We start from the raw sequence: 14,936 nt of genomic DNA on the forward strand, positions 1-14,936 counted from the left end.
CGCTAATTTGTGATAATTGGTTTGTTTTAGAGGTGTGTCTGTATTTGCATAATTTTAAAATGGTGCTAGTTTGAATTGTATTCAGACTTCTGATGATGTCTTGGTAACAAAAAGACAAAAGGGCTTTACTGTGGATGTTTTTAGTGTTTTTCTGTTAAAAGTTTCCTACGATTGTTTTAGAGGCTGACAGTCTGCTGTTTTTGCTGTTCTTAGTTTTGTATTTCTACAACACTGGAGTTTACCCTTGTTGTTGGTTGACTGAGTTGTTCATAAAATGTCACCAAGAAGACAATATCATCTTTTTATATTGGTGTCTAATTTAAATGAGCACATCATTCATCACAACTAAATCTCTTACCATATCCTCTGATGGTAGCAGTTAATTGTCTATAGCATATAGGTATTTCTTATTTGTATAGCTTGAAATGCAGTACACTACATTTAGTAGCATTATTCAACCTCCCCCAACTTCATTTGAACCACTCTGAGGTGGAATCTAAATAGCACTATATTTTTTTCTTCATTGGTGGTTACAATGGTTCCAGTTTTTAACTCATCCATATACTTGCTAACCCCAATCTCTCACTAGTTGGCAGTGTTGACATAAACATATTAAACAGGAAGGGCTCTGACACTGATCCCTGTAGTACTGTTTTGTTTATAACTACGTAATCGGAATTGATGTCTGTTATGGTCACCCATTTTCTGCCATAAAGCCAATTTCTAACCCAGTTATATACCCATTAATAATCAGATTCTCTATTTCCACCCTTTCAGATTCTTGCAATAAGTAATATATTTGAACTGTTCCATATACTAATGCTTTCTTTAGTACCACAATGTCTGTCTCTTACATTTTTCAGTAATGCCAGCCTTATTTCATCATCTTAAAATTATTTTTTTTTTTTTTTTATAGAAACATAGAGAACAGGCAATGACCTGTGATGTCCTATTCCTTTGCCTGAACATATGCTAAGCATCTTATGAAGGACACTATAAAATGGTATAAATGGTACAGCTGCAAACTGTGAAACCTGCCAAAGATTTGGACACGACACACACAAAGTATTACATACCTGTACAGACACGCAGGCCACAGTTTTATTTATATAATGGTGTTATTGCTAAATAGAAATGTGGTCAAAAAACAAAACAAACTGAGAAGCATGTTTGGTTCTCCCTCATCAGATGTCTATTATGCATAAGTGGAATTTGAGCTGCATATCATTCAGATAATGTCATACATATTGTTTGAAAATCAATATGTAACATTTTATAAATGAAAAAAGCTACAAATTAAAATGATTTTCTGTTCAGGGTAAGACATTGAATTTAAAAAATACTTGTGTAAAATACCAATGGAGATCAGCTCAGCTAAAATGAAAGAGTTTTTAAAATATATACATTTTATCTGAGAAAAAGACAATGGTAACAAATATTTTCATGTAATAATATTTATTACAAAATTGCATCCATGATATTTTGAGGCACTAAATTAAGTTCAGAATGACATGTCATGTGAGTAGTGACCACAATGTGGGGTGTGATAAAAGTCCTTTGGGAGTTTATACACCATCCTTAATCCATCAGTATATTTCATATCTCAGTTAGTCTGATACATGCTGGTGTGCACATACCAGACACAAAGGGCATCACTTCTCTGCTCAGTATGTTTGTGCAGTTACTAATAATTTTGCCTGGAATCTTCTAACAAGTATTAATATGTAACTATAATAATCTATTTGCTTATTGATATTTTGTTATATACTGTTTTACAATAGATAGTCTCTGCATAGGCTTAGATCCCAATGACAGTTTTGCAAAGTTGGTGCAGTACATAAATATTGGATAACAATGGATTTAACAAGTTTATATGCTGTAATGTAGATCACCAGAGTATGCATGTTCAGATGAAGATTTTGCGGTAATATATGAATGACCTTAATATTTTTCTGAGGTTTAATGATTCTGGCAATTCTGTTATTCTGTAATGTCATAAACCATAGTTAAATATTTATTCTTTGTTTTTTTTTTTCAGTTTGCTGTTATGTCATTTACACAAAGGCTAACATAGAAATAAAGAAGGTGGCAGAAGAGGATGTACTATTACCCTGTCACCATCATCTTGGGTCACATGGCAAAGATGGTCTTGATATTGAGTGGCTGCTTCAGACATCTGAATCAAACCCCAAAGTGGTAAGTCAAAGCAAAGCTACCTAATTTCTTCATAAAATGTATATATTTTTGAAATTCACAATCATTCTGGACCCCACTATACTTGACTGCAACATTTGACCTCACCTTAAATCTTATTCTTGGCTTTGCTGTTTCCATTATAAATGATGCATTATTTCTTTGCAGTTTCAGGTCTGGGATGAAATCCCTAAGTTATCTTTTTCCCCCTTTGTTCATAGCAAACTTGTATCAAATTCAAATGTGTTTCTAGTAAACCAGAATTCTTATCAGACAAAAAAGAACTAAGAGTGCTCTTTTTCATGGATCACACATCCCTTACTTAACGTATGTCTCTTGAGTCACTGCTACTATTGAATTTTACAGTCATTTGAGTACAGTCATTGTGAGACAGAGAATTCTGAGATAAAAAATACAGGATATTTTAAATAATTCTTATCCAAGGTTTCTGTAACTTGGAAATCAAAATTATACATTAAGGGATGTGTGTGAGTATAAGAATCAAAACCTCAGACAGAAATGCCAGTTAACAGTTATTTTTAGTTTAATTCATTGTTTTAGTTTCAGAATTCTGTTTTGGAATTCCAGGATTCATAACCTTGAACCATATGCCTGCTAAACAGTCACACAGAAGGAGGTGAAACTACTTAACATTTTAAAGTTATGCTAGACCAACATATTTTGTAAGCTCAGCCACTTTGTGTGGTGACATATAGCAGCTTGGGTCTTCTTTGTTTCATTGAAAGCTCATTTCACTGAATTTGAATTCACCCTGACAAAATCGCTAAACTCATTTCACTGAGTCTCATTTCACTGAAGTGAAGTACTAGCACTGTGTAGAGTACTGTAAGGCAAGTAAAAGGTATATTCCCTTTTCCCCACTGTAGTGCAATCCTGGAGTTAGTATATATAGTTGGGGGGCATAGCCCCCCACCTAGTTTGGTTTTATATTATATTTCACGGAAAGCTTCAAAACAATACATTTTAAACCATAGACATGCATACTTACTACACCAATGACTAACTCTTTCCAGAAGACAATATATACCCAAACTAAGTGGGGAGCTACGCCACCCACACCCCCCAATGTGGGGGGGGCTGTGCCCCCCAACTATATATACTAACTCCAGGATCGTACTACAGTGGGGAAAAGGGCATATACCTTTTACTTGCCTTACAGTACTCTACACAGTGCCAGTACTTCACTTCAGTGAAATGAGATTCGGTGAAATGAGTTTTCAGTAATTTGAGCTTTCAGCGATTTGGTCAGGGTGAATTCAAATTCAGTGAAATGAGCATTCAATGAAACAAAGTAGACCCAGCAGCTTATATCCATTACCCTATGATGGTACTGTTGCAAAGGATAGCAGCAGTCTTCAGTGTCCTATTTCCAGTTTGCTCTGCAGTCCTTATATCCTGAATTAACCAGTGACAATACTAGGTCTTCTCTGAAGAATTTTTATGAAAAAGGGAAAAACTGAAACTATTTCATTTAAGAAGCAGTGCAAGTGCCGTAAAACTGCTCTCTTTTTTGGATCACATTGGTGAATAGATTGAACATCCACTTCAGCCTGAGCAATGTCTCAATTTGAAAGACAGCTTCTTGTTTGCTTCAGACTACATTGGTGTTGTTTTATGCTACACTATCAGATTGCTGTAGCAAAGAGTCAGAGAGTGCCTTCCTTGCATCTAAATTGGAGAATACTTTCTCTGTGTTTACTTATACTTGTCACAGGTGGCCACGGTGGTGCAGCGGTTAGTGTTGCCACCTCACAGCAAGAGGTTCTCCGGTTCGATTCTTGGCTGGGGTGCCTTCTGTGTGGAGTCTGCATGTCCTCCCTGTGGTTGCATGGGTTTCCTCCTCCTACATCCCAAAGACATGCAGTAGGTGGATTGGACACTCTAAAATTGGCCCTAGGTGTGAGTGTGTGCATGTGTGTGCCTTCTTTGGAAGGTTGGGCACTGGGCTGGCAACTCGACACCGTAAAACTCCACTGCCAACCATGAGCGGACAGATGATCCGCTGTGGTGACCCCTAACCGGGAAAAGCCGAAAGAAGAAGAAAGACTTATACTTGTCACCAAATGTCTCAAGTGACCATTATAAAGCCTAAGTTGGGAGGTCTCTGTACTTGAAGCTAAGTGGCAGAACACCATCCATCCTGCTCCCTCTTTCTGTGCATCATATATCTATATCATTTTGTCTAACATACTTTCCTCCAACCATTGTTCACTCGTGCTACATCACAGCTTCCTGGGCTGTATTGCCTTTTTTAAAATATGTATTCATCTTCCTTTAATTTTACCTGCCAGCATCATCTGATATAAAGAGCTAACACTGTTAATAGATTATGCCAACCTTTGTATATTTTGTTGTTTTCTTCGTGAATCTCTAACCAGCTCAGCTTGTAAATAAGCTGACCTTTATTGTTTTGCATCCTTACTTGAATGCCATCCCATTAAACATGCTGTCTAGAAATTGAGCAGTAACTAAAATGGTAGCGATTCTCCAGGCAGCCACCTTGCTGATAATGCTGTCATGATGGGAGTATGTAGCTGTATATTTATTAAGGTCAGTGGGGTACACATATATATGAATGTTTTTTCCTGGTAGAGAAAATGTGGTGATGCTACTTTTTGTTTACAAAATAACTGATATGACAGGAGCACTCCACTCATTTGTCTTTATCTGATATTTCTGTGCAAAGAGCAGCCAAGTTATTTTACAAAAGCCTCAGTAAGTTGTATAAGAATGCCACACACTAGAGCACAAGATAGCAATGATGTCCAACTCTTGAGGAACATTCACAGTCCCGTACCATTTTTCTTCCTTAAGTACTACTTTGTAATGTGCTGTTTTGGACTGTTTTAATAAAAAAAAAATAGATTTCTTTTTAGTTTCATGTTTCTTTTATTGCAGAAGTATGGAGGAACCCTGTGACTATTTTTAGCCAGAAAGCTTGCATTTACTTCTATGGAACCATTTTGGGATTAGTGCAACTGCTTTGCTCCTGGAATGAGAAGTGGAACAACACTGATTCTTGGCCTTATTAAACATTACCCATCACTAAAGCGCCTGTGGAATAGTTCTCAGCGACCAACTTGGAATCAGTGCCACTGGTTTCTCCTAGTGAAAGAAGAAACTGAAGTATATTGATCTCTGATTGGGCCATGTACAATAATGTACAGCACTGTACCACACATAAGTGCAGATTTAGAATAGTGAGTGACTTGTTATGCATGGTCTAGTGCTTTCTGTTATTGTTGTGGCTCCAGCGTGTGTGTGTAACAGACAGTAAGAGAGAGACTTCCAGAATGGACTGATTACTGTTTTGGTGGAAACCACTTGAGGTTATGTTTTGGACTTTTATATCACTTAGTACTCTGTTGTATTACTCTAACTAATATGCTACCAGTACAACTACCTAGAGAAGTTTTCAGTAATCCTACAGACCCCTACAACATCTGGGGTGAGGCTACTGATCACTGGAGAGCCTACAACCCACTTATCAGGATCCAGCTTTGGATCAGTATTTGTTTTCCTTCTGATGAAAGGCAGTACAGAGACTCATTGATTCCTAGCTGTGCTCAACTGCAGTGACATCAGCACTAGTATTTGTACCTTTAGAGGTGACTACTCAGTTGACCACATGACAGTGTCTGTAGCAGTTAGGTAACCACGAGCAGGGATTGTAGAGTTAAGTATTCAGGTAGCCACACAGCAGTGCCTGTAAAGGTGAGCATTTAGGTGACCACATGTATCAGTGCATGTACAACTGAGCATTCAGGTGACCACATATATCAGTCCCTGTAGAGGTAAGCATTCTGCTTGTATAAGAGAGCATTCAGGTGACCACATATATATTTCCCTTTAGACTTGAGCATTCAGGTGACTGCACAACAGTTCCTGTGTTAGTGAGCATTCAGGTGACTGCACAGCAGTGCCTGTAGAAGTGAGCAGCCAGATGACCACACAGCAGTACCTGTAGAAGTGAGCAGTCCGGTGGCCAGGCAACAGTGCCTGTAGAGGTGAGCAGTTGGGTGACATTGCAACTTTGCCTGTAAAAGCAAGCAGTCAGGTGACCATGCAGCAGTGGTTGTTGAAGTGAGCAGTCAGGGAACCACGCAGCAGTGACTGTAGAGGTGAGCACTCAGGTGACCATGCAGCAGTACCTGTAGAAGTGAGCAGTCAGGTGGCCACACAGCAGTGCCTGTAGAAGTTAGTAGTCAGTTAACCATGCAACAGTGGCTGTAAAAGTTAGCAGTCAGTTAACCATGCAACAGTGGCTGTAGAGGTGAGCAGTCGGGTGACCACGCAGCAGTGCCTGTAGAAGTGAGCAGTCAGGTGGCCATGCAGCAGTGCCTGTAGGATCATAGGCTCATAGGAAGTTACTAGGCTAATGGCCCTAGGACCCTCACAAGCCTAGCCAAGTTCTAACCTTATTTCCATGATCAGCACCTATTGCCCCTGCCCAAAAGGGACACAGGTAAAACATCCCAAAGTGAATTTATGGTTACCTATTGCCTGTAGATGTGAGCAGTCAGGTGACCATGCAATAGTACCTGTAGAGGTGAGCACTTGACTATAAATATTAAAAACAAATGGACATCAACTTGTTTTTGGACAGCATAATTTACTTAAAGGTGACAGTAGAGATAACTTATTACTTGAAATAGAAATTTTAGATTTCAAATTTGGCTGTCATCTTCAGGAGAGAAGTTAAAATACTGTTTTAGGCCTAAAGCCCGTCCTTTTGAGCAGGAAACAGATAATTAAACAATTAAATGTACATGTAAAGTGCATGTATATGTGTCAGTACTACAACAGGTACTAAGTGGTGATATATGCATGGTGTTATATGCAACAGTACTACAACTATAACGACTGGAAGTTTATGCAGCAGTGCAACTTATAGTGAGTGGTTTTATATGCAACAGTACTACAGTGTATAAGGAGCAATGGTATATGCCATAGTACTACAACATATAATGAGTGGTTGTATATGCAAGTCTATATTATATTAGCGAATGCCTGAAATTGCGAACGCTATATAATCGACCCAAACACTATGAAAATGCAAAATGTCGAACACACTGATCAACAATTTTTTTTTTCCCAGGGAAAAAAATTTCTGATCCGTAAAAAATAAAAAAACACAAAATAAAGTGGGGGCTTCACCCCCACCCCCCTACTTAAATATACCAACTCCAGAATCACACCACAGTGGAGGAAATAGCAAAGTCCCGAAAATGGCCCAGTGATTTTTTTTCCCTAGGAAAAAAAATCTCTGTTCCGTGCTTTCGGCATTAAGCCATTTCATGTAATCAAGTTCAACAAAACAACATTCGCAAATTTAAGCATTTGCTTAAATAATAGGAACCCGTATATGCATGAGTACTACATCACATACTGAGTGGTGGTACATGTGACAGTACAAGTTATGAGTGGCAGTACAACATATAATGAGAAGTAGTGTATGCAACAGTACTACAACATGCTGAGTAGTGGTATATGCAGTAGTACTACAACCTATAATGAGTGGTGGTACATGCAATAGTACTACAACATGATGTGTGTTGGTATTAGTGACAGCACTACAACGTAATGAGTGGTGCTATATATGACAGTACTGCAGTGTATAATGAGTGGTGGTATATGTGACAGTACTGCATCATATACTGAGTGGTGGTACATATGAGAGTACAACTTATGAGTGGTAGTATATGTGACAGTAGAATTTATAATGAGAGGTGGTGTATGCGACAGTAATACAATGTATAAAGAGTGGTGGTATATGCGACAGTATTGCAATCTATAATGAGTGGTGGTATATGCAACAGTACCACAATATAATGAGTGATGTTATATGTCACAGTGCTACAGCATATAAGTGGTGGTATATGCAACTGTACTACAACATAATGAGTAGTCTCATACATGGCAGTTTAATGTATGTGTGGTGGTATATACTTCAGCACTACAATGTGTAATGAGTGCTGGTATATGCATCAGTATTACAACATATACTGAGTGGTGATATATGTACAACTTATCATGCATGGTGGTATAAGTGGCAATACTACAATGTATAATGAGTGGTGGTATATGTAACAGTACTACAACTGTAAAGACTGGAGGTTTATGCAGCAGTACTACTACATAATGAGTGGTGGCATATGTGGCAGTTTAACTTAAGATGTGTGATGGTATATGTGAAAGTACAGCTTATAATGAGTGGTGGTATATGAGGCGGTACTACAGTATAATCAGTGGTTTTATATGTGACAGTGTTACAACATATAATGAGTGGTGGTATATATGACAGTACTACAACCTATAATGAATGGTGGTATATATGACAGTACTAGAACATAAAATGGCTCTATATTATGTGATTGAATGTTTAGGTGATTGAACACCTAAATGTCAACCAGTAAATGTTGAACTCTGACAATCGCGAATGGCCATTTATGCAAATTTTTTCCCTGGGAAAAAATTTGATTGGCCATCATTGGTAATTTGCCCTTTTCCCCAATGTAGAGTGAACTCGGAGTTAGTATATTTAGTTAGGGGGTGTGGGGGGCACAGCACCCCACTTAATTAGTGTCTAAAGATTTGTTTTGGAAAAAATTCACGAAAATGGCCATTCACAGTTTTAAGGGTTCACTTTTTACAGGTCAACATTTAGGTGTTTTATCACCTTAATGTTTGATCACGTAATATAGACCCACATAAAATGAGTAATGGTATATGCAGCAGTATAACAACATAATGGGTGGTGATATATGTGACAATGTTACAAGATATAATGAATGGTGGCATAAATGCAACATTGGTACAATTAATAATAAATGGTGGTGTATACGACAGTACTACAATATAGAATGAGTAGTGGTATATGAGACAGTACTGCCACATAATGGTTGGTGATAAATGTGACAGTACTACAGCATAATGATTGGTGGTATATGCAACAGTACTACAGCATATTAGTGGCATATGTGACAGTACTACAACATAATGAAGGGTGTTATATGTGACAGTGCTACATATAATGAGTGGTGGTATATGTGACAGTGCTACAATGTATAATGAGTGGTGGTATATGTGACAGTACTACAACATTATGAGTGGTGGTATATGTGATAGTAGTGCAATGTATAATGAGTTGTGGTATATCTGACAGTATTACAACACAGTGAGTCGTGGTCTATGTGATAGCACTACAGCATATAAATGGTGGCATATGTGACAGTACTCCAACATAATGAGTAGTGGTATATGTGACAGTACTACAGCATGAAATAAGTGCCGATATATGTGACAGTACTACAGCATAATGAGTGGTGGTATATATGACAGAACTACAATATACAATGAGTGGTGTTATATGTGACAGTATTACAACATATAATGAGTGTTGGTATATGTGGCAGTACTACAACATAATGAGTGGTGGGATATGTGACAATACTATAATAGAATGACTGGTAGCATATGCAACAGTATTAAAATGTATAATGAGTGGTGGTATATGCAACAGTACTACAGCATATAAGTGGTGGTATATGCAACAGTGCTACAACATAATGATTGGTGGTATATACGACACTAATACAATGTATAATGAGTGCTGACATAACTGACAGTGGTACAATATATAATGAGTGGTGGTATATGTGACAGTATCACAATGTATAATGAATGATGGAATATGCGACAGTACTGCAATATAATGAGTGTGGTATATATGGCAGTTTAACTTATGTGTGGTGGTATATGCAACAGTACTACAGTGTATAATGAGTGCTGGTATTTTCTAGAGTACTACAACAGAATGAGAGCTCATATATGTGACAGCAGTACAGTGAATAATGATTGGTGGCACATGCATCAGTAATAGACCATATACTGAGTGCTGATATATGTGACAGTGCAGCTTATAATGCATGGTGTTATATGTGACAGTAATACAATGTATAATGAGTGTCGGTATATGCATCAGTATTACAACTATAATGACTGGAGGTTTATGCGGCAGTACAACTTATAATGAGTGTTTTTATATGGGCCAGTACTACAACATATAATGAGTGGTGGTATATGAAGTAGTACTACAATGTATAGTGAGTGGTAGTATATGTGACAGTGCAACCTATGAGTGGTAGTATATGTGACAATATAACTTATAATGAGAGTGGTATATGTTACAGTACTACAACATATAATGAGTGGTGGTATATGCAAGAGTCCTACAAAATAATGAGTGGTGGTATATATGACAGTACTACAAAATAATGAATGGTGGTATATACAACAGCACTACAATCCGTAATGAGTGGTATTATATGCGGCAGTACTACAACATATAATGAGTGGTGGTATATGTGACAGTCCTACAGTATAATGAGTGGTGGTATATACAGCAGCAGTACAATGTATGATGAGTGGTGGTATATGTGACAGTACTGCAACATATACTGAGTGGTGGTATATGTGACAGTACAACTTATGAGTGACAGTATATGTGACAATACAACTTATAATGAATGTCCATATATGCTACAGTGCTATAATGGTGCAATGATAGGTGGTATATGTGACAGTAATACAGTAGAATTAGTGGTGATATATAAGGCAGTACTAGAACATATAATTAGTGGTGGTATATGCAACTGTACTACAACATATAATGAGTGGTGTTATATATGACAATACTGCAAAATAATGAGTGATGGTATATACGAAAGTAGTACAATGTATAATAAGTGGTGGTATATCTGACAGTATTACAACATATAATGAGTGGTGGTATATATGTCAGTACTGCAACTTATAATGAGTTGTGGTATATACAATGGTACTACAACATAATGAGTCATGGTATATGTGACATTTCTACAGCAAATAATGAGTGATAGTATATGCAACAGTACTACAACATAATGAGTGCTGGTAGATGCGTGCGACAGTACTACATCATATAATAACTGGTGGTATATGTGCCAGTACTATACAGCAGTTTGCAAGGTAGGTCAAGGTGCAAGACAAAAAGCAACCAGCAACTGGGAAAAAAAAACAAAAAACAAAACAAAAGCCAGCACTCTCCAAACCCAATCCAATTAGTTATTCTTTACTTAGTTTAAAAATCATATACTAGTTTCGACAGCAGCCTTCCTCAGTATGGCAATAAGATTCAAATGTTCAGCAGTTACTTATCACTTCCTTGAAGATGACATCACAATTCCTTGGACTCGCATTTAAAGAGATATATTCATATATAAAAACAAAAGTTAAACTAATATTCATTCAAATCAAGAGAAAATAAAGCTCCTAGTTTCACACTCTAGAAATGTTCCTTTACACTAAGGATGTTTTTCTGTCCTAATTTACTTGGACCACTAAACATAATTTTGTCAATACCCAAAAAATGAAACTGGGCATTAGGATGCTTAAGTGCATGCTTAAAGAAGGCATTAGATTCACGCTGACATCTAATATCACTAAGATTCAAATAAACGTGTTTTAAAAAAATCGAGAAGCAGAACAAGAACATGTAACTAAATATATAACCCATTATGAATTACAAGTAATTTAAATTTCATAAACTTTAGGAGTGTTTGCTGATAGAAGTTCCTTACTTTTGAAAATAACAGCATATGATGTACATGCACCACAAGGGAAAGACGCCATTAAAACATTGCCATCCAAAGTAGTTTGTACTTCAAGTACTATATTCAACCTCTTTTGTAATGACTAAAATAATTTCCTGTAGTTTTACCACATCTATAAGAAAAAGAACATTTGACAAGCTGAATGTCCAACAAATGTTTGTCCATCTGTAAAATAAACCAATGATTGTTAACAATCTGGCAAAATGAACTAATATTACTCCCAAAGGTGGCACCCAACCTAAATTTTTGCCTACCATAAATTTGTTCATTCATGTCTTGATATTATAATAATTCATCCCTTGATTTATTATTAGTATTATCCAAAGTCTGTTGTAATATTTTTGGATCATAACCTCTATTAATAAATCTAGATGTTAAATCTTGACTAACACTACCAAATTCTTCCACTTCAGCACAAATTCTTTTAACTCTATAATACTGCAATAAAGGAATTTTATTAATGATATGTCTAGTATGACAACTAGATGCCTGCAGTAAGGAATGTTTATGGAATTTCTTCCTATATGTGGAAGTTTTAACAGTTCCATCCAACTTTTTTGCAGCCAATACATCCAAAAATGAAATTTTGGAAGTATCATAATTTAATGTAAAGCAAAGATCCCACATATTATAATTGAAATATTGAACAAATTCCAATAAAACTTCCAAGTCAGGTAGCCGAATCAACCAACAGTCTTCCAAATAGTGATGCCAAATATCAGTAGAGTCAATATAAATATAAATGTTATGACTGACATCATATATTAAAAATTGCCCAACATATCCCATAAACAAATCAGCATATACATAAGCAAAAGAGGCTCCCATAGCAATACCCTGTAACTGCAAATAACACTTCTGCCTAAAAACATGTTCTGTAAGATGAAAAGAAACATATTGAAATCTGGACTATATAAATTAACATTATTTAACCAATATTCCAGAGCTTGCAAAACTGCTCATGAGGATTATTGGTGTATAAGGATTTTATGTCCAAGGTACACATATACCATCCCATTTCCATCTGTGCATCTTTTAATATATTTAAACATTCTGTAGTATCATGAATGCTAGATCAAAAAGCAGGCAATAAAGGTTTTAAGTAATGTGTTAAAAAAGGTAACGAGTGAAGGTATATGTGACAGTATTACAATGATTATTGAGTGGTGGTATATACAACAGTACGTCAACATATAATGAGTGGTGGTATATGTGACAGTATTACAGTGTATAATGAACGGTGGTATTGATGATACTACTACACTGTATAAGGGCTGGTGGTATATTCAACAGTACTGCAATGTATAATGAGTGCTGATATGTGCAACAGTACTACAGTTATAATGACTGGAGATTTATGCGGTAGTACAACTTATAGTGAGTGGTTTTATATGCGACAGTACTGTAATATATAATGAACGGTGGTATATGCCGTAGCACAACCTATAATGTGTGGTGGTATATGGGTCAGTATTGCAATGTATACTGAGTGGTGGTATATGTATATGACAGTACTACAACATATAATGAATGATGGTAAATGCGACAGTCCTGCAACTTATAATGAGCACTGGTATATGGGACAGTACTACATATAATTTTTATTTTATTTATTTATTTTATTTTACATTTGTTTACTGGGAGAGTCTTACTGGACACATGTCCTTTTTCAGCAGAGGCCCAGGGAGAAAAGCTCCAACAATAACAAAGACATACATTGTAAAATATAAAAATGAACAATAATAAAAGGAAATTATAGTAGCAGACAAATTCAGCAGTAGCACAAATTGGGCATTACAGTACTTCAGAAGTTACAATGTCAGCATGACATATGTGAGTATATACATATAGATAAAGAGGAAGGCAAGTTACAATAGAATTGCGATAAACAAGTGTAGTACACTAGCTTTAACTGAGGAGGTGTTGTTAAGTATATAGAACATAATTATCCTGAAGGTTTGCAAGAGCAAATCCAGGTGTTTACTAAGTCAGTAGTGAGGAGTTTTTTGAATTTTGTGGTGAGTGGTGGTATATGTGACAGCATTACAACAAATAATGAGTGATGGTATATATAAAAGTACTACAATGTATAATGAGTGGTGATATATGTGACAGTACTACAACATAATGAGGGGTGGTATATACAACAGTATTACAATGTATAATGAGTGGTGGTATATGCAACAGTACTACAACATATAATGAGTGGAGGTATATATGACAATACTACAGCATAATGAGTGGTGATTTATACGACAATACTACAACATATAATGGATGGTGAAATATGCAACAGTACTGCAATGTATAATGAGGGGCTGCGATGGTGCAGAGGTTAGCATTGTCATCTCACAGCAAGAGATTCAGCGGTTCGATTCTCAGCTGAAGTGCCTTCTGTATGGAGTCTGCATGTCCTCCCTGCAGTTGAAGTGAATTTAAAGACATGCAGGTAGGTGCGTGCACATGTGGGTGGGCCTTCTTTGAAGTTTGGGCACTGGGCTGGCAACTCAACACTGTAAAATTCACTGCCAATCATTAGCGGACCAGAGTTCTGCTGTGGCGATCCCTAACCAGGAAAAGTTGAAAGACAGTTTACTGCAATGTATAATGAGAGGTGGTATATGCAACAGTACTGCAACATATAATGATTGGTGGTATATGTGATAGTATTAGAATGTATAATTAGTAGTGATATATTTGGCAGTACTACAACATAATGACTGGTGGTATATGTGACAGTACTACAGCATATAATAAGTGATGATATATGCAACAGTACTACAACATAATGACTGGTGGTATATGTGACAGTACTGCAGCATATAATAAGTGGTGCTATATGTGACAGCACTACAATGTATAATGAGTGGTGGTATATGCGAGAGTACTACAGCATATAATGAGTGGCAGTTGATGTGACAGTACTACAACATATAATGAGTGATGGTGTGTGCAACAGTATTACAACATATAGCAAGTGGTGGCATATGCGACAGTACTGCAAAATATAATGGGTGGTGGTATATGCAGCAGTACTACAATGTATACTGAGTGGTGGTATATGTGACA

General features: G+C 36.6%; 1 protein-coding gene across 1 annotated transcript in view; it reads left to right on the forward strand.

Annotated features, from left to right (window-relative positions):
• Positions 1 to 14,936, forward strand: part of LOC122808512 (CXADR like membrane protein) — a 490,245-nt gene that overhangs the window by 17,471 nt on the left and 457,838 nt on the right. The window contains exon 2 of the mRNA XM_044079467.1: positions 2,039 to 2,196. Within this exon, the coding sequence (XP_043935402.1) occupies positions 2,039 to 2,196 (158 nt within the window). The remainder of the gene's footprint in view (positions 1 to 2,038; positions 2,197 to 14,936) is intronic.

Source organism: Protopterus annectens, chromosome 8.part0 (genome assembly GCF_019279795.1).
Source record: "Protopterus annectens isolate FY-2018-M chromosome 8.part0, PAN1.0, whole genome shotgun sequence".
In the NCBI taxonomy this organism is placed as follows: Eukaryota; Metazoa; Chordata; order Ceratodontiformes; family Protopteridae; genus Protopterus; species Protopterus annectens.